Source organism: Primulina eburnea, chromosome 10, assembly GCF_022965805.1.
Source record: "Primulina eburnea isolate SZY01 chromosome 10, ASM2296580v1, whole genome shotgun sequence".
Classification (NCBI taxonomy): Eukaryota; Viridiplantae; Streptophyta; class Magnoliopsida; order Lamiales; family Gesneriaceae; genus Primulina; species Primulina eburnea.
The window spans coordinates 16,372,665-16,400,308 of record NC_133110.1 but is presented as its reverse complement, the minus strand read 5'-3'; the positions used below and the strand labels follow the sequence as shown (position 1 = coordinate 16,400,308).

At 35.4% G+C, this 27,644-nt stretch overlaps 1 protein-coding gene across 1 annotated transcript; it reads left to right on the top strand.

Moving 5' to 3' along the window:
* Window positions 1-10,054: 10,054 nt before the first annotated feature.
* On the top strand, window positions 10,055-16,173 carry LOC140803162 (probable xyloglucan glycosyltransferase 6). Its single transcript, XM_073158874.1, has 5 exons — window positions 10,055-10,864; window positions 12,960-13,268; window positions 13,873-14,163; window positions 14,237-14,350; window positions 15,106-16,173. Exons 1-5 carry the CDS (start codon window positions 10,172-10,174, stop codon window positions 15,739-15,741), a joined length of 2,043 nt encoding a protein of 680 aa, XP_073014975.1. The 5' UTR covers window positions 10,055-10,171; the 3' UTR covers window positions 15,742-16,173.
* Window positions 16,174-27,644: the final 11,471 nt, after the last annotated feature.

The window sequence follows — 27,644 nt, the reverse complement described above, 5'->3', positions numbered from 1 at the left end:
TTTTCTGCCACCAGGATGAATACTTAATCGACTGCTATGCGCTTCTGACAATATATGTCGTTTCAAATCTGAAACATCTGGCACAACAAGATGATTATTCACATATAATACACTGTCACGAACCTGATATTCTGATCGATGCCCTGCTCTGACCATCGATATCGAGTTTTGAACGTTCTGATCAACTTTCTGAGACGCTTTAATTCTCAAAATCAGCTCTGGTTCGACTTGAACAACATATAATCTTAGAGGCTTACAATCTGCTTCAAATACTAGTCCAGACAAACAGCAATCTTCGATCAAATTTGAAACACCAATCGTCGATAAGGACAAAGAACATACCTTTCGACTCAGTGCATCAGCTGCTGCATTGGACTTCACCGGATAGTACTTGATTTCACAATCAAAATATTTTAACAAATCAAGCCATCTTCGTTGTCTCATATTCAGCTCTAACTGTGAAAACAGATATTTCAAGCTTTTATGATCAGAATAAATCTCAAAATTCTCACCGTATAGGTAATGTCGCCATATTTTCAGTGCAAAAACAATGGCCGCCAATTCAAGATCATGAATTGGGTAGCGAGTCTCATGTGGCTTCAACTGTCTTGAGGCATAAACGATAACATGTCCTCGCTACATCAAAACACAACACAATCCTCTATGAGAAGCATCGCAATAAACAATAAAATCACCAGTACCTGATGGGATAGTCAACACCGGAGCACTGGTTAACCTCTTCTTCAGCTCTAAGAAACTGGACTCACACTCCTCTGACCAAACAAATGGAGCATTCTTCTAAGTCAGCTGCGTAATAAGTTTAGAAATACTAGAAAAATCTTTAATAAATCATCGATAATATCCTGCTAAACCAATAAAACTGCGTATCTCTGGCACAGATGTCGGTCTCGGCCAACTGGTCACGGCCTCAACTTTCCTAGGATCGATAGAAATCCAATCTCCAGATATAATGTGACCCATAAATACAACCTGTCTCAACCACAATTCACATTTGGACAGTTTTGCATACAGTTTCTCAGCCCTCATAGTTTTCAAAACAATCCTCAAATGTTCAGCATGATCATTCAAATTCTTCGAATAAATCAAAATAATCACGAAATCATCTAGATACTTCTGAAAGACACGGTTTATCAGACCCATAAATACAGCTGGAGCATTTGTTAAACTGAACGGCATGACAATAAATTCATAATGTCCATACCTGGTTCTAAAAGCTGTCTTCGAGATATCAGAATCTCTGACTCTCAGCTGATGATATCCATATCTCAGATCGATCTTGAAATAAACAAAAGAACCCTGCAACTGATCAATCAAATCATCTATACGAGGAAAATGATATTTATTCTTTACCGTAGCCTTGTTCAGTTGCCGGTAATCAATACAAAGTCTCATCGAACCGTCTTTCTTTTTGACAAACAGTACTGGAGCATCCCAAGGAGAAACAATCGGTCTGATGTACCCCTTGGCCAGTAAATCTTCTAACTGCTCTTTTAAATCTTTCAATTCGATCGGTGCCATTCTGTACGGAGCTCGAGAAATAGGAATTGTACCTGGTACCAATTCAATGCTGAAGTCTATCTCTCTGACTGGAGGAAATCTCAGAATCTCATCTGGGAAGACGTCAGCAAACTCACATACCACTAGCAAATCTGCCAATGATGGGCTCAATTTCAGTACATCTACTGAATACACAAGGAATCCCTTTGCTCCTTTCTGTAATAATCGAGTCATAGATACCGCAGATATCGAAGGAATTCTAGATCTAGAACCCTTACCATAGAATTTCCATTCATCAGCCATATCAGGTCTGAATCTCACAATCTTATGGAAACAATCAACGGTAGTTCTGTACTTGGTCACGATACCAATAATGCAGTCAAAATCAGACAACCCAAGTACAATACAATCTAAATCAATCTCATGCCCATCATACTGTAGCATACAATGTTTACAGAATTCACTGAAATCAAAAATGTCTCCAAAGGAGAAGAGACAGATACTACAGCATATAATAACTCAATAGGAAATGCATGTATCAATGCAAATCTCTCAGAAATAAATGTATGAGAAACACCCGTATCAATCAATACATAGGAAGGATAACCACAAAGAGAACAGTTACCTGCAAAAACATCATCTGGTGCTTCATGTGCATGTTCTTCAGTCAAAGCAAATACTCTGGCCTGCTGTCTAGGAGGCTGGCTAACTGTCTGGCTTCCTCCTGGCCTTGGCTGTGACGGAGTAGTAGTCGTTGGGGGCTGGAAAGAATGAACAGCAGATGATCTTCTATCAGGCTGTGCCACTGATCCAGATGATTCAGCTCCCTGGGATCTTTGGGAACTTCTCTGTGGACAGACTCTGGCTAAATGTCCCTGCTGTCTACAGATATTGCAACTACCAAACACTCCTTGGCATTGCTCGGTCGGATGTCTTCCCCCACAAGTTCTGCAATAAGCCCCGCTATAACTTTGGCTCTGTCGGGAACCACTGGAGCTAGAAGAACTACTACCAGGCCTTTTGAACCGTTTTCCTCGGGCTTTTAGATAGTCTTTCTTCCCACCACTGCTGCTGCCACTCTCAAATCTGGGAGGGGGTTGCTGTGGTCTCGGTGCTGGAAGAATATACAAAGCTCCTTTCTGTCTCATTAGACTCGCTTCTGCTCCTTTGGCTCTCTTCAGGGCATCAGCAAAATTATTCGGTCGCCCGATGTTCACCAATGTAAAAATCTAGGGATTCATCCCATTGATGAACTGATCAGCAACAGCTTCGTCATTCTCGGCAACATGTGGAGCAAATCGTAGCAAGATAGAGAACTTGTCCACATACTCTTCAATGTTTAACTGACCCTGTCTCAAATTAGCAAACTCTGCTCCCTTGTATTTTTTTGTACGACACTGGGAAAAATCTCTGATAAAACTCAGTCTTAAAAATGTTCCAAGTAATATTCGTACCTCGATGCTCCAATGCTCTCTTTGTCGTGATCCACCAATATTTCTCAACATCATGCAATTGGTGTCCAATCAGTCTAACTCGGCGCTCATCTGTATAATCCAACGAATCAAACAACATCTCAATATCATCTAGCCAACTCTCACAATCAACAGAAGTATCTATTCCTTTCATGGTTGGCGGTTTGAACGACTGAAACCTCTTCAGCATTGTTTCCATCTGTGTTGCTGTAACATCCATCGGATTGGCTGAGGTACTGCCTTATTTTGGGATTCGTCGAGGAGGCATATCTGATTATCAAAAGGATTAGTAACCCAATACAACAAATCTGTTTCAGTCCTCCTCCGATCATCTTACTGCTGATCAAGAATCGGTTCTGATTCCTTTCTCCACAACACATGTTTCCAATCAAATTAGATATTCAGGTAAACATGCATTTCAAAGTAGTAAAACATGCTATCAATAAAAAGCAAGGAAGAAAACTCAATCTACCTCGCTCACTAGCTTCTATCTCATTCTAAGGAACCTACAGTTCTGGAACCTACTGCTCTGACACCACCTACTATGGGGACCCAGACGCTAATTCATTTCTTAATCGTTCTTGGGAATAATTGGATCAATTAAATAAACTTGGGTCAATTTTTTTTTTAAAATACAAGTGTGGAACATAATACAATCAATCTGATATAAATATCACATAAAAATACAAGTCTTGTACAATTACATTAAATCAAACTAGGGTTCCACTACTATATATCAAGTGCTGAAACCTATTTTACTTCTGGGTCCAAATATCCACGCTAATATCGATCTCTCATCCTTTTCTTGACCCTGATCATGTCCCACCTGTTGTCATGCACACATACAAACACAACAACAGCCGGATAACTCTAGTGAGAATAATATTCCCATTATAAACAATGTATACATACAATCATATAAAAGCATATAAGAAAGCATACCAATCATCAATAACATGTATCAATCTGAAACATGAAATGATATAAAACTGTAACTCAACTCATATCTCTTACTCGACTATGATCTAGTCTCATCTAGGAATTCTGGTTCCCGGACGTTGGTATATCATATCGAATCTCTGCAATAGAAGTCGATCTACTCCTAAGCAACATCGATATAACCAATCATCCAATGTCTAGGCACCTCTGCCCAAGACTTGACACCTCTGTCAATGACTCGTTCTCGACATCTATTTTTTATCTCTGCTATTCTATAAGTCAATAGAATAGGCATATACATTCAATTAATACAAAGATTAAAACAATAACAAACAAGTATGTGGTTTAGGGAAACTCAAGTCAAGTCTAACTCGAGTCAATCTCCCGGTTAACATTGATTTATACCTTTCTTTATGTCGATCTGACGAAGTCGAAGTCTCGAATTCGAAGCCTGTCAATACTCAATCTGGCAATGACAATATCGAGGACTAAAATATCAATATACCGCTCAAATCAGTACTGGATATAATCAGAACTCAATCTTATTCTGTTTCAACGGCATAACTGCACAATCTCAATATACCCAGCAATACAAATATCAATATCTTATTCTGTTTCAACAGCATACCTGCACAATCTCAATATACCCAGCAATACAAATATCAATAAATGCCAATCTCAACTCATAATCGATCGACAAACATAATATGATATCAAATCTGTATAATCTCAATCAAATCTGATATATCATAACAATTCCATACTGTATTCGTTCTTCTGTCCGATTTCGATTACACGATGTCTAATGTCGCAAGAACACCATGTATCAATCCTATCTGATTCCTTCAACATCATATTTTCAAATCGTAAAGAAAGCTCTCGTTGAGAGGATCACAGTACTGCACTCGGATTGAAAATCAAACGGTCGGATTTCTCGCAAATTGAATTATAGTATACAAAAGCTTGACAATTCCCCTGGAGAAGCTCTCGGTTCTTCCTTGCTGCTGAACTGAAGCAAATGAAGCATTATATATTATATATGCATGGCAAAGTACGGGTGGCTTCATCTTCTTGTTGCACATCTCGCGCATATGCGCGACCCTCCTCGGCGCATATGCGCGAGACATTCTGTCTTCGGTGTCGCGCATATGCGCGAGGTTCTCTGCCTGTCTCGCGCATATTCGCGCATCGGTGCCACGTATATGCGCGAGACCTTCGGTCCTCGCACATAAAATATCACATGCTATCTCAATTCGTGCCTCGGGTGGCCCTTTCATAATCACATCAATTCATAAACTAATCATCTCGAATTAACAGGATAAAAATCTTGGGCATTACAAGATCCCTCAACTACATTCTGGTCGAAGGAGACTTATACAAAAATGGATGGATGTTGTATTGCTATGATGCATTAGGTTCCCTGATGCAATGGAAATCATGAAGCAAGTTCATGAAGGAGTGTGCCTCACTAGTCAGGATCAAAATGCGATGGATTGTTAAGAGAGTGGATATTATTTGCCATCAATTTAAAAGATTGTATCAAGTATCCCAAAAGGTGTCAACCATACCAAAAACAGAGTTATTGCAAATGAAAAGCAAGCAATCATGAAACCATAACCATTTCGAGGGTGGGACATGGACTTAATTGATAAGATCTACACATTGTCATCAAAAGACCAGAGTTTTATAGTTGTGACCACTGAATTCTTCATTAAATGGGTAGAGGTGATACCATTAAAGATAGTGGAACAAAAGAATGTGATTGATTTCATCAAGGAACAAATTATACATCGGTTGGGATTCCGCAGTCCATAATTCCGAATCAAGGAACTATGTTCGTGGGATCCGAAGTTAAAGAGTTTGCAGTAGACTATGGCATCAAGTTAATCAGTTCCTCGCCTTCTTGTCCCCAAGAAAATGTCGAGAATAGGCTTATAACAAAATTTTGATAAAGATTTTGTAGAAAATGATGGAAGATAGTTCAAGAGATTAACCTCGATTGTTATCTGATACCTTGAGGGCATATAGAATTTAGAAAAGGAGCGCTACAAGAGTAAGTCTTTTTGCATTGGCTTTTGGGGCTGTATTACCAATGTAAATTATGGTTCCAACTCTAAGGATAGCCATGCAAAACTAGTTAATCCCGGAGATATACAACGAGTCTATGATCACAGAGTTGGAGGACCCAGATGACCTAAGGGTCAAGCGCACAACTGCCTCTTGATTCAAAAGGATAATGGCTTGAAATTTCTAAAAGAGAGTGAAGAGAAAGTCGTTTCATGAAGGAGAATTGGTGGGAAAAGTTATACTGCATCTAGGAACTAAAGACATGGAGCTCAGGAAATTGTCTCTCAATTGGAAAAGACCATTCAAAGTTCATCGCGTGTTGGAAAGAAAATGTATATTGGTTGGCAAGTATCGACAGTGAACCCCACAGAATGTGCATCAATAACAAGTACTTAAAACAAGATGTTTCCAACTTGCAAGAAGGAACATGGCTAGGAACGATGTGATGTTTGTCCAGATTCATGTATTAGGTTACTCAATGCTAATATAATGACCTTCTAGGACTTTCTGCTATGTTTTGTCTAAGTTATGAGCATGATATTTGAGGAATATTTCCAAGCACACAGGATTGCATGGGCATTTGTTTGGCCTAAAAAAGATATTATTTAATTAATTTGGAGGCTAACTATTTAATGTCTAAATTGTTTATCTGAATGATAGTACTTTATAGTTCCAGTCTTAATTCAGGTAAAAAAAAGTCAAGGAACTAACTCGGGGAACCTTGGGTACTCAAGGAACAAAGCGAAGTCAAAGTATTTGCAACTTAGAGCATCTTTAACTCATCTCTATTTCGGAGGAAATCTCCAAAATAGAGTATGGGTTGGTGCTCCAACTTTTGGATATTGCAATAGTGATCCTTCATTTTTGGTAAACAATTAAAAGACATCACCAACAATTTAAGAAACACACACAACAATAAAGTTAAACGCCGATTTTTGGTAATTGCAATCATAACAATACACTAGTGCGGTAGAAGGTCGGACCCTGATGGTGAAGTTTCTTCGAAGAACTGTCCAAAAGGCGTAGAAGTGGGAAGTGTTTTGTTCTTTAAACCATATGTGTCGTTTATGTTTGTCGTGATTTATATTTTATGTTTATATTATGAATATTGTATCTTATCGTTTATATTTGTCGTGTAAAAAAAATGTATTATTTTAAATAAATTGAGTTTAATACATGTTTCATTATATTATATTTATCGAATTAATTAAGTTCGGTTATATAATACATTATGTAATTATATAATTATATGTGTGCGTATTTGAAAATGAAAAAAAAATGGAGTATTTTGTAATATTTTTAGAGGATATATGTTGAAGAATGTTTTTAAAAATAAAGACCATGAATCTCTATTTTAGAAGATAGAGGATGAAAAATAGAGGATATGAGTTGGAAATGGCCTTAGTGGGGTTGTTAGTGGAGTTGGACACTTGTAGAGCCATCTTTAGGAACGAAGTGGAGAATAAGAAAACAATAGTAGGTCAAAGCAATTGCAAATAAAGTAGGACATGTTGCTGTGAGTAGGGCAATTGGGTTGGTGCATCAGCTCGAGAAACTTGGCAGTTAAAAGCAAGACATATGAATATTTGAAATGTAGGTCATGAATTGGAAGTTGCAATAGTAGACCAAGTCAAACAAAAGTGGAGAAGTGAAGAAGTAACATGATCTATGTTGCTGAATTTGGGTTAAGTCGATGCTACTTAAGGGGGCACTGCCTCCATATGATTTGGATGGATAAGATTCATACACATATGTGATTTTAAAAAATTAATAGACCCCGTGTATGTGTGGCTAAATTTAGGCCCTTGATTCTATCATGTGGGTAGTTCCCCTACATGTAGGATAGAATCAACCCTGAATTTGTGGGATGATAACTAGAAAGATATGTCACGTTAAAAAGAAAAAATGGGGTAGGAACAGGTCTCGCATATTCAACAATCAATCAAATATTCAACTCCTCTCCAATTTTAGTATTCCATCGACGACATATTTCTAGCTTAAATTTTATTTCTTAGATTAATTTTTTCAGATTTCATCACTATTTTCAGCTTATATTTCCTAATTTCTTTAGATATCCAGCAGCTTATTTCAATTCTTCTTATTATAAATTTTATGCATATTTCCTGTCAATTAATGACGAAGTCAATTCGATTGTCGTTATTAAATTTTACAACTTTATTTGCATAACCAATCATCCGGTTCGACGGGTTCAAACCATAACTAACCCGGTCATGTTTCACTAATATATTGTTTCATACCATGTACTATATTATAAATATTTTATTAAGAAAGACTAAATTTGTCAAATGTCAAATTCTCTTTTCCAAATCTTCTTCTCCATGATATTATTATTTTTAGAAGGAAAAAATATTATAAAACTGTTATTCAACCATTAAATTTAAAAAGTGGGTCTCATGTGAGACTGTCTCACGGATCTTAATCTGTGAGACGGGTCAACTCTACCATATTCACAATAAAAAGTAATACTTTTAGCATAAAAGTAATACTTTTTCATGGATGATCCAAATAAGAGATCCGTCTCACAAATACGATCCGTGAGACCATTTTACGCAAGTTTTTGCCAATTTAAAAATGGCAAAAACTTGTGTGAGACGGATCTCTTATTTGGGTCACCCATGAAAAAGTATTACTTTTTATGATAAGAGTATTACTTTTTATTGTGAATATGGGTAGGGTTGACCCGTCTCACGGATTATGACCCGTGAGACGGTCTCACATGAGACTCACTCTTTAAAAATTGATCAATATTATGTTTCACTGATAAATTAACTACATATAAACTTATATTTTATATTAAATGTAATCTATATGTAAACATCATGTTGGATTTACTAGTTTAGATTGTTCAAAATTCCATTCATTTCATATTATTTATATAATCTTATGCGTTGAGGAAATACATATTCAAGCCTTTACTTTCTTTTTTTAAAACAGCAATGTTTTAGAATCAGTTTTTAAAAAATTATAAGTTCAATTTTTTGGTAAATAAAAAAAGTCAAATTATAACAGTGATTGTCAGTTAATCGTAACCACAACTGTAATCCGACGATTCATGAACCCTATTTTTTAAGTAACCTTTATAAATAATTAATAAATATGTTATGTTAAATAAAAAAACCAATAATTTTTAAGTAACGTTTATAGATAATTTTGTAACATATAATTGAAAACCATACATTTCAAAACAACTTAAAAAATATGTTAAATAATATTAAAGTTAGGAAAATTTTGCAAATATCTTCCCAAGAACTAAAAAACCATTGATAATAAAATGTATATATGATCCGAATTATAATATGTATGTATATTATTTCGATAATATAAAAGTATATTATATATTATATGTGTATATATATATATATGGCAAAAACTTGTATGAGACGGTCTTACGGATCGAAATTATGAGACGGGTCTCTTATTTAGGTTATCCATAAAAAAATATAATTTTTTATGGGCAAAAACTTGTGTGAGACGGTCTCACGGGTCATATTTGTGAGACGGATCTCTTATTTGGATCACCCATGAAAAAATATTACTTTTAATGCTAACAGTATTATTTTTTATTGCGAATATGGGTAGGGTTGACCCGTCTCACATAAGACTCACTCTTTTTTATGCTAAGAATATTGCTTTTTATTGTGAATATGAGTAGGATTGACCCATCTCACAGATTAATATCCGTGAGACAGTCTCACATGAGACCCACTATATATATATATATATATATATATATATATATATATATATATATATATATATATATATATATAGAGTGAGTCTCATGTGAGACCGTCTCACGGATCATAATCTGTGAGACGGGTCAACCCTACCCATATTCACAACAAAAAGTAATACTCTTAGCATAAAAAGTGATACTTTTTCATGGGTGACCCAAATAAGAGATCCGTCTCACAAATAATATCCGTGAGACCGTCTCACACAAGTTTTTGCCATATATATATATATATTACGTTATATTGAATTTTTTGAAAGGAAAAAATAGATAAAATATTAAAAAGTCCGGAAACTAATTAAACTTGTAAAATAGAGTCTTGTTCTTCCCTGTTTCTCCGGATCCAACGAAGATGATCCGCCATTGATACAAAAGCAAGCTCAGATCGGAAGCTGTACGTACATCGTTTTCCTGCAGCTATATGTCTCCTTCACCTAATTACGAGTTCCAGGAATGGTGGAATAAGCAACGTACCGACAACGAACAATCCGACCACCATTTATTGCAAAACTCCGCTTTCCTAACTGTAGACATTCAGAGCCCCACATCAACCGCCGCCAAGGACCGTTCCCGCAGCGCGCGGCAGCTGTCTTGGATTTACCTCCTCAAGTTCCATCAAATCACTCACACCGTTGCTTTCCTTACTAATGGATTCATATCCATCATTTGCACTGCGAATCGTCGAATCACTACGGCCTCCGCCGTCCCCAGACTTGAGTCTCGCTTTTACAAGATTATCAAATTCTTCTTGTTTATCAGTGTGTGCCTCCTTATCTTCGAGCTCTTTGCATACTTTAAGGGTTGGCATTTCAGTCCTCCTACGTTGGAGTCTGAGGTCGAAGATTTACTGGAGTATGTTTATGCCAAATGGTTGGTAACTAGGGCGAACTATTTGGCGCCACCTTTGCAGAGTTTGGTGAATGTGTGCATTGTGTTGTTCTTGGTACAGTCCGTGGATCGATTGGTTTTGGTGCTGGGATGTTTTTATATCAAGCTCAGAGGGTTGAAGCCGATGGCGGAGATGGATAATGAGCAGGATGATGAAACTGGGAGCGGGAATGTGGACAAATTCCCAATGGTGCTACTGCAAATTCCTATTTGCAATGAGAGGGAGGTAAGATGATGCAGGCTTTCAAATCATTCGAATTAAAAGTTCAACACTTCTTCCACACATGTATGGTATTTGTCCCGCCACTTACTGACTATGTTTTGTAATGCACTCTGAAGTTTATCAATGACGGTGATAAACATGATGTTTGTAATCCATTAAAAGAAAGCTAGTGAATTGCGCCATTACATGACAAAAGCACAAACTCAGAATAAGAAAGAAAGAATGGTGTTCACATTTATGCCATTTTTGTGGAATTATAATTATAATTAGGCATTAGTTTCAATTCTTTAGTTTCACTGAGACCTTGTTACAAGCACGTGTGAAAGAAGTGTTGAATATACACAAACTTTGTTTGTTTTGATTGTATGAAACATAATCACTTCTCTTTATGACAATGCCGGAGAAAACTGATAACATGATTGCGTTATCCCAATATGCAGATATTAAATGCTGTTTCTATTTAAATTGCTCTATTCATATGATGATAAATTGATTGAATGGCCTAGGTAACCAGGATATGGCTGTCTGCTTGAAAAGACTTAAAATTTGCATGGTATCTGATAAAAATTTCTGTAACTTAAAGTTTAGATATAGCAGTCAGTTCTACAAGGACCTCCTTTTGTGCTCGAAGAAGTTGTTTTACACATTCCTCTCATTCAATTTTAAATCATTGCTGAAAAACAGATATTACTTGGAAGGGTGCAAAATTGGTGCTTGACAAAATGCTACAAAAAGAACGCTTCTTTGTTTTTAGGTGAAAATGATTGACAAAAAGCTCAGGCATCAAGCTGATAATTCTGTTTTTACAATCCCTTTATCATGTTGGGTCCATTTGCATCTTTGTACTATAAATCACACTCTCGTACATCCTTTGTTGTTATTTACATGCAAAGCATTTGTGGCTCACAAATAAGTTTGATCATTGTCTTTGATAGTAGTGTTCATGCTTGAAATGGTCATACCTCCAGCTTCAGTGAATGTTTGTGACTTGGTTCCGTGACACTAACAGAATAATCTCATTAGAGAAATGGATTTGACCTCTATTCCATCGGACTATTCTGTTTACTTCTTTCTCCTTAGGATTGAAATCCAGGAGCCTAATAAGCTGATGCTGTTACAGTTGTTTGAGTTATTTTGACATACAATCACTTTGTTTTCATAAATTTATTATCAATAACTTTTTGTTCATATTATTTTAATGTTCTATGTATTTTAGTTCAAAGTTCACAATAGGCACATGCTTAGTTGTCAATCGCGCATAGCGCCCCGTAGCGCAAAGGTTGCCCGTGGCTATAGCGCATAGCGAATAGCGTAGCGAGTGTTATGTGAAAGTAAAGCGCTACAAGTATATAAATTTATAATATATAGCATACAGTAACATCAATTCAAAAATCTTAATTTCCAGCATAATTTTCCATCAACTTTAATTCTAAAATACTAAAACCTGAAATTATTTTAAGTTTTTTCATTGAAATATCATAGAAGACACAAAAATAAAACAAGAAACGCAGAAAAATATAATTTCCAGCAAAAACCTAAGTACATGCCAAAAAAGCCAAAATTAGAAAAAAAATAAGTATGTAGCTTTGCTTTGCAATAGCGCCGCTATTTCAGCTATCGCGATTGTCGTTATAGCGCCAATAGCGAGGATAGCGAGCGCTATTGCAAAGTCCATGGCATGTAGCGGTCCGTAGCGATGTGGTGTTGCTTCGCCATGCTATTCGCTATAGCGAGGGCTACGCGCCCGCACATGAAAATGAAAACTTGCTGAGAAATATTGAAAAGTTGTAAAGAGTTGGTATAATCTAATGATGCAAGTTAAGTATGAAGTACCTAATATTTTCAGGTGATTAATGACCTTTGAGTTCCATCTGAAAATTATACATACTGGTGCTTCTAATTTAGAAAGATTATGTTTATGGGAATCATTTCAATTTCTTTTCTTGGATAAAAGTGTTTCCAGTGACTCTTAGTGCAGAGGAAAAGGAAATTTGAAAATTAGACTTTGGATTCTGTATTTCTGCATTATGAAAATGTGGATATGATTTAGATAATAGGTAGTAGCTCTGAGGTTTGTTGTTCTTTGATGCTGCTTTAGGTATACCAGCAATCTATTGCAGCTGTATGCATCCAGGATTGGCCCAAGGAGAAGATGCTCGTACAAATATTGGATGATTCAGATGATACAGATGTTCAATCGCTTATTAAGGCAGAAGTGCAGAAATGGCAACAGAGGGGTGTGCACATAATATACAGACATCGTCTAATTCGCACTGGATATAAAGCTGGGAACCTTAAATCTGCAATGAATTGTGATTATGTAAAAGAGTATGAGTTTGTAGCTATCTTTGATGCGGATTTCCAGCCAGCACCAGATTTTTTGAAAAGAACTATTCCTTACTTCAAGGTAATCAGATTACCATATATATGTGAAGTGGACTTAGAAATGTAAAAAGTAAAAAAATTGTTTGAGGATAAGGATTGTGTGTCTTGATTGAATTTAATTTGTGAGGCTACTAAGTATTTTTTCCATTCAGACTTTGAAATAATTAATATCTTATTGTTGTAAATATGATTGGAAACTGGAAAATGCCTATAGTTATGAATTATACCAATTGAAATATCAAATGCTACAAAAATATGAACCACAATGGACAAGGTGACTAAAAAATTGCTAGCGCCAATAGTCATTGCTCTGTAAGGTAGGCCCGAAAAATAATACAGTACAATCACCCCGGGACCTCTTTTACTTAAATTCTGCTTCTGAAAAAATTGCTACAATCATCTTGCAATTTCTTATCACCACCTTTTCTCCCAGATTAAGAGATAGTAAGAACTTGGGTTTCCACCGAGTATCTATCTCTGGCCCTTCTTACCGAAAATACATGTTCACATCTGCAACGCTGAAGAATATTTCTGTTTGCATGAATCTGAAATATTAATTACTCAAATTCGTTATTAAGGTGTAGAATATTTGTCAAAGACTACTAATTGAATCCTTCATTTTGAAGGGAAAAGATAACCTTGCATTGGTGCAAACTAGGTGGGCTTTTGTCAACAAGGACGAGAATCTGCTTACAAGATTGCAAAACATAAATCTGGCATTCCACTTTGAGGTTGAGCAACAGGTCAATGGGTGGTTCATCAACTTTTTTGGTTTCAATGGAACTGCTGGTGTATGGAGAATCAAAGCCCTAGATGACTGCGGTGGTTGGTTGGAGCGTACCACTGTTGAAGACATGGATATTGCTGTTCGCGCTCACCTTTGTGGTTGGAAATTTGTTTACTTGAATGATGTTAAGGTTTGTGCACATGCAGATTTTTATTGTCGTCAATGCATTTTAAGTTTGTGATTAACAATTGTCATGTCTGCAGTGCTTATGTGAACTTCCAGAGTCTTATGAAGCATACATAAAGCAGCAACACCGCTGGCATTCAGGACCCATGCAGTTATTTCGTCTTTGTTTTGTTGACATTCTGCGTTCCAAGGTTGGTACAACTGATGTATATGTTTTATTGTCTGGTTGCTGACTGCATGGATAAAGTGATAATAAAGTTGATCAGGAAGCTACCATATGTTGCATTTACGATGAATTTAAATGTGAGGATATAATTGATGTTTCTTTTATATATAGATACATGTTGAGAAGTTGAAAACACAAAATTTATATGTCGTGGCTAGAGTGAAAACTCTTTTTTGGGACAAATATAATATTTCTTATAACTAAACCACAATAAAATTATACCAAAGATCTGACATAATAACATCATATCATATTTTATGATGCATTCTTTGATTTTAAATGAAAAGATATAATAAATATGGGGCTTGATCTTCAAATCATGAAATTGTTCTTGGAAACTCTTTGGCCAATTGCCGTCGATTGGAAGAAATGAAATCAGACTTGGAGAATGCCACTTGTAAATTTGGATGCAGTTTTTTCTTTTGAACTTAGCTCTTAATGCAAAGGATTTATAATTGACTCGTAGCTGTACTTTACACAGCAAAAGAATGGGGCCATGTTTTGGTTTTATTTTCCGAGTTATGTAGAAGTACATTTTTTGGGTATTATGATTTATGTTTGATTTTGTTTCCTGGTGGAGATATTTTGATTTTAAATATCATTTCATATAAAGTAAATAATTATCACCTACCATTTATTGCTTTAAAAAAATTTCAATGCTTTAATACATCCGTGGTTATCAAGCTGTCAATACATTAATCACACTGTTGGATATTTCAGGTGAGTTTCGTCAAGAAAGCAAACCTAATATTTCTTTTCTTCCTTCTGCGGAAGCTTATACTACCATTTTACTCATTCACACTCTTCTGCATAATTCTCCCGTTGACTATGTTCCTACCCGAAGCTCAGCTGCCTTTTTGGGTTGTCTGTTACGTCCCTGGACTAGTCTCCATATTGAACATCCTTCCATCCCCACGATCATTTCCATTTATCGTGCCCTATCTTCTTTTTGAAAACACAATGTCTGTGACCAAATTTAATGCAATGATATCTGGGCTCTTCCAGTTGGGAAGTTCTTATGAGTGGATTGTTACCAAGAAACTCGGTAGATCATCAGAAGCTGATTTAGTTGCTATTGTTGAAAACGAATCCACACCTATGGTGGAGAGTGGGATCCCAAGGTCATCCTCCGAATCAGGTCTGCCCGAGCTTAACAGACTAGAGATGACCAAGAAATCTTTAAAAAAACGAAGAAATCGTTTGTACAAAAAGGAGCTTGCTCTTTCGTTTATTTTGTTGACTGCCTCTGTTAGAAGCTTGCTATCTGCTCAAGGAATTCACTTCTATTTCCTCTTGTTTCAAGGAATCACTTTCCTCATCGTAGGTCTCGATTTGATTGGAGAACAGGTGAGTTAATTCAAATTTTTTATTTGTCGCGATGGAGATAATTCTTTGCATGGATTGCTGCCCTGGGGTACAAATTTTTTACCTGATCTTTCGTATGACTTTGTGAAGGACGGGTTCCCATTTTTCCCACGTATTGTATAGTTATCGCAAGATTGCTATACCATTTCATTGCAATATGCCTAACACCGGTTTTACTGTCGAAATGTTCATGAAGATGGTATACATAGTGGCCACGATGATTGTACAAACTATCTTATATTCGTTAGTATGATGTAATCTATTGTACACGCCATGTTTGTAAATTTTGGAGAATTTGTTTCGTCAGTAGTCGCAAAATTTCCATTCTTTTTTCTTTGTTATCGACAGTTGATGTATAATTAGAATAGTAACATTTTTTTTTAATGAAAGGAGCAGTACCTAAAAACTTCTTGAAGGCTGAAAAGTTTTGGTGATTATCTGTTCGTAGCTAAATAAATTCTAATGTTTACAGTTTATATCAACAATCTTGTGATTTTATTGGGATTCCAGTTTCCGGGGACACTGTTTTCCCTTCCCTTTTACCGTTGTTGCAGGCATTCATATACCCGGCTTAACTTATACGCATATTGATAAACTCAAATTTTACAGAGATTTTAGAGATTTAGTTTTATAATATGTGTTTATTTGTAATTGTTATCCTTAATTATATGCTTATTTGAATTAATAGATTTGAATAAAAGAAGAAAAAACCTAGTTTTGGAGATGAGATGATCGTATAAGACTTCAAAGACAATAAATACCAAAAGAAATGAAATAAAATATTCTCATATCTTATTATTTTGATAATATTGCATTTTTTGAAGAAAATATGTGCAGATTTTGTTAAAAATGAAGTTTCACATTTTAAAAATAAAATATATATAATTTTATCAACAATTTTGAAATGGACATCAGCTCCAAAGATTTGGAGTGGTAGCCTGGTAGGTCCATTAAGTAGAGATAAAAAACGTACAGGAGAAGCAACAAAGGAAAAGAGAAGAAAGTAACAGAAGACTAGATAGAGACGCGAAAGAAGGCAGAGAACTGAAGTGAGGCAGAGAAGTGAGCGGAAGCGAAGGGAGGAAAGTGAGCAGAGAAGAACAAAAATGAAGACAGCAACACGGAGGGAGAAGAACACGGAGGAAGATAGAGACAGATGAAAGAACACAAAGAAAAATCTCAGCATACGAAAATCAACGAGAATTCCTCTTATTTCTTCTTGATTATGTTTTCTCCTATGAATTTAAACATGAGTTTTCATTTTTGTTTTGAATTTATGAAATAAACTTTTATACAATAAGGCTACGATAGGGCTGAGACAAGTCATTTTTGATGTTTTGAGTTTGATTCAATTTTATTATTTATTTTTATTCATTGATTGATTTATCACGCGTTCTTTTAATCTGAATAATTAAATTGAATATTTGTTAGTTAATATAAAATCAGAAGACGATATATTAATATTTGTTTCACTACATCATTCAACACGTGGTTAAACTAACTAGAAATAATATTTGGTTTCAATGTACGACTTTAGATTGAAAAACCGAAATTTCACAGCAACTTAATACGATCGAATCTAATTAATTTCGGTTAGAAATAATTGGACTGTTTATTTAATGAGGTTTGTTGATTCGAGAAATCGTTTAATAAATAATTTTGAGAATTACGTCATGAATTAACTAATTAATTTATTGAATTTTAAATTTGACACGTAGATTATAATATTGTTTCGATACCGTTGTCCGCCTTTATCGTTTTTAAATAATTTGAATTTTTCGTTTAAATTAATAGTTTGGATTTTTTTTCTTTAGTTAATTTATTTAAATCGTTTAATGTAGTTTTAATTAATTTATTTTATCTCACTTGAATTTGATTAGCAGAAATTGAAAAAATAATTCATATTCTAGTATTTAAACATCGATCTCTGTGGTACGATATATAGACTCATCATCTAGTTACTATTACTTGACCTAGTCTGTTTGCTAGAACCGAAATCGTCGGTCAAATTTTTTGACGCCGTTGTTAGGGATCAAATTGTTTAAAATTAAGATTTATTATTTTCTTTATATTAGACTTCTATTTAAGTTTGCTGATTTTGCATATATTCGTAACTTTGAAGTTTATTTATTATTATTTTTTATTTACAGGTGTTATCTAGCAGTGCATGAGTCATGCTAGAGGAGGCATAGAACTAGAGTCTTTTGTTCTAGTGATTGAGAATACTTTTCGACGTATACGTAGAGCACAAAATGAGCAACCGTCAGAATCTGGCGTGGAAGAAGAATTAAAACTTGAGGACAATGTTGAAAGAGCAAGAATCAAAGCAATGAACAACAAGGAGGATGATCGTAAATATCTTACTAGACAAACTACTGGAGGTTAATGTTCGAGCATCACTCGTTCTGCTGTGGAAGCAAACAACTTTGAGTTGAAGCCATCCATCATTCAAATGATACAATATCAAGTGAAATTTTGAGGATCGCAAACTGAGGATCCTAATTCGCATATGGATGGATTCTTATCTATATGTGACACGATCAAATTTAATGGAGTGAGCACAGATGCCATAAGACTGAAACTTTTCCCTTTCTCTTTTCTTGGTAACGCAGCCAAATGGCTTACATATCTAACAGTTGGCTCTATTACTATATGAAATGTTTTGGTGGAAATGTACATAATCAATATTTTCCGCTCACCAAACTAGCACAACTGTATATGGATATTTCATTTTTCTCCAGAAGGATAGGGAGACAGAATCCACGAGTTGCCTTGAAAATAATTTCAAATATGATTGAAAATAATGCAGGTTGACCAGACATTAAACTAGAAAAGAAGGCTGGAGCCCTTGAAATGAATGTGTTGAATGCACTTACTGCTAAGATTGATTGTTTGGCCCATAAATTCTCTCAATAGCAACCGAATCAAGCAAATCAAGTCCAAGGAATAGTCAGCGAGGGAACAACCCATTTTTGACGAAGAAGCAGTGAATTTCGCGAGAAATCAATGGAGACAACAATCACATACAATCCAGGATTAATGAATAACCCTAAGTTTTTTTTGGAAGAATGCTGAGAATTCCCTTAATCCAACACATATTCCTCAACTGCCCATTCCTTAACAAGTGAGACAACAAGGGTTATTGGTACCTGCAGCACCTCCAAGATTCAAGCAAGTGGATCAAAGACAACAGTTTTATAAAAACCGTTGTCTTTTGAGGGTCAAAGATAACGGTTTTTAGGGTCAAAGATGAACCGTTGTCTTTGAGCGTATTTTTTTGGACAATCGACAATAGTTTTGAAAATCACTAATATTAGCGACAATTTAAGAAAAACAGTCGCTAATATAAAACATGCGATGGTTTTAAGTAAAACATAGCGACGGATTATGCCATGTCGCTAAAATTTAGCGACGGTTTTAAGCAAAACCATCGTTATTTTTAAATTAACGACGGTTTGGCTGAAACTGTCCCTAATTTTAGCGACGATTTCAGCAAAACCGTCGCTAAATATAGAGACGGTTGTAAGCAATTTGCGACTCCCGTCGCTATTAGCGACGGTTTAACCAAAAACTGTCGCAAATTGTTTATAAATATCCTCCCTCTCGGTCCATTTTCCTCTACACCTCTTCACAACACTTAAAATTTTTCTCTCTTACACGATTTTACCACTTCACAACACTTCAAATTTTTTTTCTCTTACACGATTTTAGTTTCGATATAGGGTAAATTTTTTCGATTTAATTTTTGGTAAATTTTTAAGAGTTAGTTAAGATCATGAATAGTTAGCATAGTCAAATTGTGAGTTTTTTTTTAGATTTATTAAAAGTAATTTTTTTTATTTTACTAAAAATATTAGCGACGGAAATCATGAAAACACCGTCGCTAAAAGTAGCGACGGACTTTATGGCAAATTGGTGACGGTTTATTAAACCGTCACTAATTAGCGATGGTTTAGCATAAATCCGTCGCTAGTTTTATTTGCGAGGGTGTTTAAAATTGTAGCTACAACAACAATGAAAAACCGTTGTCTTTGAGCTAACTTTTTAGCAACAGAGGCTTTAACAACGGTTTTTCAAGACATACGACAACGGTTTTTCACCGTTGTATTTAGGCTTTTTTCTTGTAGTGTGGAGAAGTGAAATCAAATATGGAAGATGCTAAGAAACATATCAATCACATCACCACTACACGGAAGACATGTAAGAAAGGTAAGGAGTTTGATTCTAATAATATTATTGATATTAATATTTAATAACTCCCCTTTCCTCAAAGGGCAAGGCAACTGCCATTGGATCATCAATTTTAAAAATTCCTTGAAGTTTTTAAGAAATTGCACATAAATATTTCTTTTGCAGAGGCTTTGGCTCAAATCTCGCCTTATGCTGAAATTGTCTAAAAATAGGAAACTTTTTGATTTTGAAATTATTAAGCTTTTTGAGGAGTGTTAAATTATTTTGCAAATAAATTACCTCTTAAGCTTAAGGATCCAGGTAGTTTCTCCATTTCTTGAATTATAGGTAGTTCTAATTTTAACAAGGCATTGTGTGATCTTGGTGCTAGCTTAAATCTTATGTCTTATTCTTGTTTTGAGAAATTGGGGAGTGGAGAAGTTCAACCAACCATTATTTCCCTTCAACTTTCTGATATATTTATTAAATATCCTAGAGGGGTTATAGAGAATGTTTTGGTTGAAATTAATAAATTTATATTTTTAGTTAACTTTGTTGTGATAGAGATGGAGAAGGATCGTGAGATCCCATAATTTTATGTCGCCATTTCTTAGCTGCTGGAAGAGCTCTCATAGATCACTACAAGAAATTCATTAATCAACAACACACATACAACAACGGTTTGTAGGGTCAATGACAATGGTTCTATAAAACCGTTGTCTTTGAGCGTTTACAATAACGGTTCTATAAACCGTTGTCATAAGCGTGTTTTTTTGGACAATCGACAACGGTTTTAGAAAATCGTTGTGGATTAAAGTTTTTTTTCGACAAACAACAACGGATTGAGGATGCTTTTGCTAACCGTCACTAGTAAATTAGCGACGGTTTTAGGTAGAACCATCGCCTTCATAAATATAGCGACGGTTTTTCTACCACCGTCGCTAAATATAGCAACAGCATCCTCAATTCATTTTTTTTTGTTGAAAAAACAATTTAATCCTAAACCGTCGCTAAATATGGCAACAACATCCTAAATATAGCGACGGTTCAACCCAAACCATCGCAATATTTCAAAATTGAAAAACAACCGTCATAATTAGCGACGGTGTTAAGTAGAACCGTCGTTATTAGTGACGGTTATACCAATAACCGTCCACTTTCTCTAAAATTAGCGACAGTTAGTTCATGATTTCCGTCGCTAAGTTTAGCGACGGTTAGATCATGATTTTCTTCGCTAATTTTTTCGAGAAAAAAATTACTTTTAATAATTTAATAAATCTAAAAAAACTTACAATTTGAATAATTAGCGACGGTTTTACATTAATCTGTAGCTAATTTTGTAGGCGACGGTCGCAAATTGTGGCTACAACAACGGAAAAAAAAAACCGTTGTCTTTGAGTGCAGCCCTTAACCACAGGGGCTTTAACAACAGTTTTACAATAACTACGACAACCATTTTTCACCGTTGTCATAGGCCTTTTTTCTTGTAGTGGATGTACAAAAGGGCGAGTCAGTTTCGAGATTGAATGATGAGAATGTAACTTAATGTTTTTCGTAGTATGAAATATTCTATTGATTATTCTGATTGTTATATAATAGACGGTATTGATGATATTTTTGAGTAAAGTGTGCATGATAATTTTATTGAAGACCCACTAGAGATGTTTTTGGTGAACCCAAAATCCATGGAGTCAAATAGAGAAGAGGTTGAGGAATGCATGAACTACTTGGAAGTATCAAAGTTTTTTCCAAGATCGGTAAATTCGAAGAATGAAGAGCTTGGGAATATTTCAAAATCACTTAAATCATCCATAGAAGAACCCTCATTTCTCGAACTCAAACAACTTCCTCCTCATTTAAAATATTTATTTTTAAAAGAAGAAGATAAACTAATAGTAATTGTTTCTTCCTCCTTGACATGTGATGAAGAAGATAAGCTCTTGAGAGTGCTGAAGGATCACATATGTGCCATTGGATGGAGCATAGCTTACATCAAGGGGATTAGTCCATCAATGTACATGCAAAAAAATTTAATGGAGAAGGAGCACTCTCCCACTATTCAACTCCAAAGGAGACTAAAACCCAGCTATTAAAGAGGTCGTCAAAAAGGAGGTAATTAAACTCCTTGATGCAGGTATGATCTTTCCTATATTTGATAGCAAGTGGGTAAGTCATGTGCATGTTGTTACTAAGAAAGGGGGATCACTTTGCTGAAAATGAAAATAACAAGTTAATCCCTGCTAGGACTGTGACTGGATGGCATGTTTGTATTGATGATCACAAATTGAATGATGCCACAAGAAAAGATCACTTCTCCTTACTTTTTGTTGATCAAATGTTAGAGCGTTTTAGCAAGTCATACTTTTTTTTTGTTTTCTTGATGGTTATTTATGTATATATGCAAATCCCCATAGACCCTGAAGATCAAGATAAGACAATTTTTACTTGTCCTTATAGTACTTTTGCTTATAAAAGAATGTCATTTTGTTTGTATAATGCTCCTGCAACTTTATGATGGTGATTTTTCATGACATGGTTGAAAAGTATATTGAGGTTTTCATATATGACTTGTCTGTTTTTGGTTATCTCTTCGACTCTGTTTGGTTAACTTGTTAAAAGTGATAAAGAGATGTGAAAAAATAAATCTTGTGCTTAACTAGGAGAAATGTTATTTCATGGTAAAGTAAGGAATTGTCATTGGCCACAAAATTTTTGAAAAAGAGATTGAAGTGGATATGACTAAAATAGAGATCATAGAAAAGCTTCCTCCTCCTACTAATGTCAAGAGAATTCATGGTTTTATTGGGCATGTAGGTTTTATAGGCGATTTATCAAGGATTTCTCAAGCATTGCTAAGCCTTTATCTAATATGCTAATAAAAGATGTTCTTTTTCCTGAGGATTTTTTACAAGCTTTTCGAGTATTAAAGCAAAAGTTGACCGCCACACCAGTTATTGTCGCACCAGATTGGAATCTACCTTTTGAACTCATGTGTGACGTTAGTGATATTGCGTTAGGGGTTGTTTGGGGCAAAAGAGGGACAAATTCTTGCGTGTAATCTACTATGCAAGCATGAAACTTTCAGGAGCTCAATTGAACTACGCTACTAAAAATAATGAGTTGTTTGTTGTTGTGTTTTCTTTGGACAAGTTTCGGTCATAACTTGTAGAGATTAAAGTGATAGTCCACATGGATCATTCAGCTTTTAAGTATATCTCTTAAACAATAAGGATGCCAAGCTAAGATTGATCCTTCTACTGCAAGAATTTTACATAGAGATCGTGGAATGCAAGGGGACTGAAAACCAAGTTGATGATCATCTATCGAGATTAGAGAAGCCTAAGGAAGTTAAGTACGTAATTAGAGATGAATTTCCAGACGAGAAACTTTATGTCATCTCTAAATTACCATGATATGCTGATTTTGTGAATTATTTGTCATGCAAATTTATTAATTCTCATCTCACATATCAGCAGAAAAAGAAGTTCTTCTCGGATTTAAAATATTATCTTTGGTAAGATCCTCTTTTGTTTAGAATTTGTGCATTTGGCACTATTCTTAGGTGTATTCCGGCGGAAGAGGTAAATTTTATACTTTCACATTGTCATATAAGTCCAACATGAGGAAATTTTGGGGCAATAAAAACTTTTACGAAAATCCTTGAAGTCTGATTCTATTGTCCTACCTCGTTCAAGGATGCACACACTTATGTTTTGAATTGCAATGAATGTTAATGTGTTGGTAATATTTTAAGCAGACACGAAATGTCATTGAATAATATTTTAGCCTGTGAATTGTTTGATGTTTGAGGAATTGATTTCATAGAGCCTTTTCCAGGTCCTTTAGGTAATAAATAAATTTTGTGGTTGTATATTATCTATCCAAGTGGGTGGAAACAAGTTCTTATAGAACTAATGACTCTAAGGTGGTGATCTAAATTTTAAAGAATTTTTTTTTTACAAGATTTGACACACCTAGAACCATTATTAGCGATGGTATAACACATTTTTCTGTAATCGTCATTTACTTTTTTGGCTAAGTATGGGGTCAAGCACAAGGTGGCAATACCTTATCCTCCTCAAACTAGTGGTCAAGTAGAAGTTTCAAATAGGGAGATTAAAACAATTCTTGAGAAGATCGTTGGATCTTTGAGGAAAGAATGAGTTAGTAAATTGGATGATGCATTGTGGAATATAGAATAACATTCAAAACCCATGTAGGAACCTCTCATTTTCATTTAGCCTATGAAAAATCTTCTCACCTTCGTGTTGAACTAAAGAATAGGGCATTATGGGCTACTAAAATTTTGAACTTTGATGTGCAAGCTACAGGCGATCAGCATCTTCTACAACTTAATGAGTTGGAGGAACTTCGTCTTGATGCATACGAGAATGCAAAAATCTACAAGGAAAAGACAAAGAAGTGGCGTGATGCAAGGATCGTGAATATGGAATATGAGTCTGGACAAAATTGTTTCTTTATAATTCTCGTGTGAAACTCATGCCAGGTAAACTTCGTTCCAAATGGTCTTGGCCTTTTACTATTATTGAACTTTTTCCATTTGGTGTTGTAGAAATCCGTGGATATTTTGGAAATCCCTTTAAGGTGAATGGACATCGATTGAAAATTTTTCACGAAATAATTGTGAAGCAAGAGGAGCCAAGTACTCCTTTGCATGGTCCGAACTAATTTATAAAAGGAGTTGTCTAGCTATAGACAATAAATTTAGCACTTGGCGGGAGGTAGCCCAGTGATATATTTTATTTCGTTTCATTTTATTTTTTATTTTTTCAGTCTATTAGTTTAATCATATGTGATTTTGGTTTGTGTAGGGAATGTTGGAATGAAGTAATATGATTTAGATTCTATAAAAGCTTTAACAATTGAAACAAGCTATCACAAGCATTGAGGAATTCTACTTAAACGTCTACTGCTTAAAATAACTGCTGAAATATATTTTTTTAAAAGTTATAACCGAAAATATACACACTCATAAACATTTAAATAATTTAATCCATCTATGTATAACCGCGGCACCCAGCGTCGGGGACATCAGCGAATTTATTATCCATCCACTAAGCCTTGGCCTTTACAAGTTTTTGTTCGTGTTCGTGTTAGTCACAACCAACTCCCTTCCCTAAAAAATATGTCATCGTATTCATCATTTATTCCTTAAAATCAAGAATGCGACGTAGTTCCATAAAAATTCATGTTCGTGGTAACATATACATTTAAAACATGTCAAGTTTATATCAGGGCGATGCAAGGACTCTAACTCGACCTGGGTGCAAAATGACAATTTTGCCCCTGGAAAACCTAATTGATCATTTTATCCCCGTACCTCAAAATTTCGACCCGAAGCCAACCAAACACCTTAAAACATCTCGAAACATATTTATAATCTTTTCCTAGATGTAACCTTGAACTCTTCCCGTAATTTTACTATTCGTTTTAAAACTTGGACTGGGGTCCTGTTTTAACCCGAATTAACCCGAAACTTTACCAAATATTTCCAAACTTAAACCAGGCCCTAACCGTACCCTACCGGCCCTTAAACCACCTAGACTAGACCACTTAAGACTCTCAAAAAGCAGGTGAAAGTTGCTGGATTTTTCTGCACAAATGCGAGTCGAACCCTAGTGCACCTATCCTCCTAAATCTTGATACTAGACCAAACCAACAGGGACCAGCCTTGAACGAACATTACTAGGACCAAGATCAAACCGTGGAATCAATCCTGGACCAACCAAACTCACGCCTACAACACCATGCACACGGACGTGCATGGTTCCTTACACACAAGCCCTACGCGAGCTCCCCTTCGATCAAACCCTCCCGATCTGTCGTCGGGTCATGACCAGCCATGCTTGGGCCTCACTAGACCACAGTTTGGACTCACCAAGGTCTGAACCATGGCCTGGTTCAACCCTACGCAGCTGTACGCCTTGTTTACTCACCCGATCGGCCATTACAACCCAAGGAACACAAGATCCGATCACCACCTAAGCCGTACGCACCAGACCTAAACTCGACATTTAGTCCCCCTCTAAACATGTTGTATTTTGTCCCTTGTACATCCAAGCCCTCGCAGCCCCCTTCAATCACCCCAAAAATGTGAGCTTCATAATAATAAACATGCATGTCTAGTGTCAAAAACGTGTAAATCCAATGCAACATGATAGATGTGATATTTCTCATGCATAAACACACAAATAAACATATATTGGTGTGAATGATGAGAAAACGAGGTATAGGACGCCTTTGCGTATTTACGCTCGAAAACATCGACACAATCGCGTAGAATGGGCATCGGAGGGACGAGGAAGAGTTCCTTTGAAAAAAACCTTGAGAAAAACCGAGCAAGATGGCTGCTAAGGGTCACGAACTGCTGTTGGAGGTGGAGAGGGTGGGGAGACCATGTAGTTTAAGCTAGGTTTAGGGTTTAATTGTGGTGTTTAAGTCATGATATAAGGTGCTAATAGGTCCTTAAATAAAAATAAAAAGATTAAAAGGATTTTGGGCCCATTAAGCAATAAATAACCTCATTAAGCCCAATAACACTCTTGAAAAATATTTCGTTTAGGTATGTTTTTGAAAATATTGCCCAAACCCTCAAAAATTCCTCTGTTATACTAAAAATCACACATTGACTTAAAATATCACTCGATGAGTAAAAATTTCTCGACAAGGCCCATTTCCAAAAATCACACTTATTTACACCATTTATTAAATAATTAAAAATAAGTATTTGATAAAAACATTTTTCCTTAACTGTCCCTGGTCTCCGTTCCTCGTTTGAGAGTGCAATACCGCTAAAAGCCTTATATCATGCAATCTTAATGAACCAAGAATTAAAAACACATATTCATGTTAAAATCATGCATTTAATTCATTTAAATAATTAAATTAAAATATATAAAAAATTTGATAACTTGCATGGATGTTGTTTACGTGGACCTTCAAATTTTTGGGACGTTACATCTACCATCTATGTGTAGCACTTCATGGATCTTAAAGGAACGCATTTAAAACATAAAATTGTCACCCAAACCTAAACTTAACATTTTTCAAAACTAAACTTAACTCTAACATCCTCTCAAAAACCTATCAAAAGCATCATAACTCATAAAAATCTTTATGTAATCATAAATCATAAACTTATTTTATTTGCGGAAAACTAGCACCGGTCCTCGGGTTGTGTGAACCTTCAGTCCAGCTAGTTCAACCATCAAGTCCTCCATTAACATCAAGCTCACCTGCATCGATCACAACTAGTGAGTCTATTGATTCAGCAAACCTTAACCATGATAACAAGTACTACATATACATCCACATGCAACAGTGAAAATACTTTTACTTAAAATAGTTTTTCATGAACATGCATAACATATTCACTTTTCCTTTCATCATAAACATTTTCATTTCATCATAAACATTTTCCTTTTTATCATATACGTATAAGTTTTTCCTTTTTATTGAATTCAGATCGTTAATTGTGACTTTCGTATCAGCTGAAGGTCAACGGATCCATCTACGTGAAACCACAGTACTGGGTAGTGGAGACATCAACAACACTCTCACCCGTTAACTGAGCCTTGGCTTACATATCATAATATCATGTCGATGAAAACGATCATCGGGTTTGGGTCCAAGAATATAAAAAATCCCAATACTCAAAAAATAAAACCTAATCACTAAAATCTAAAAGATATTAGGAAATATCC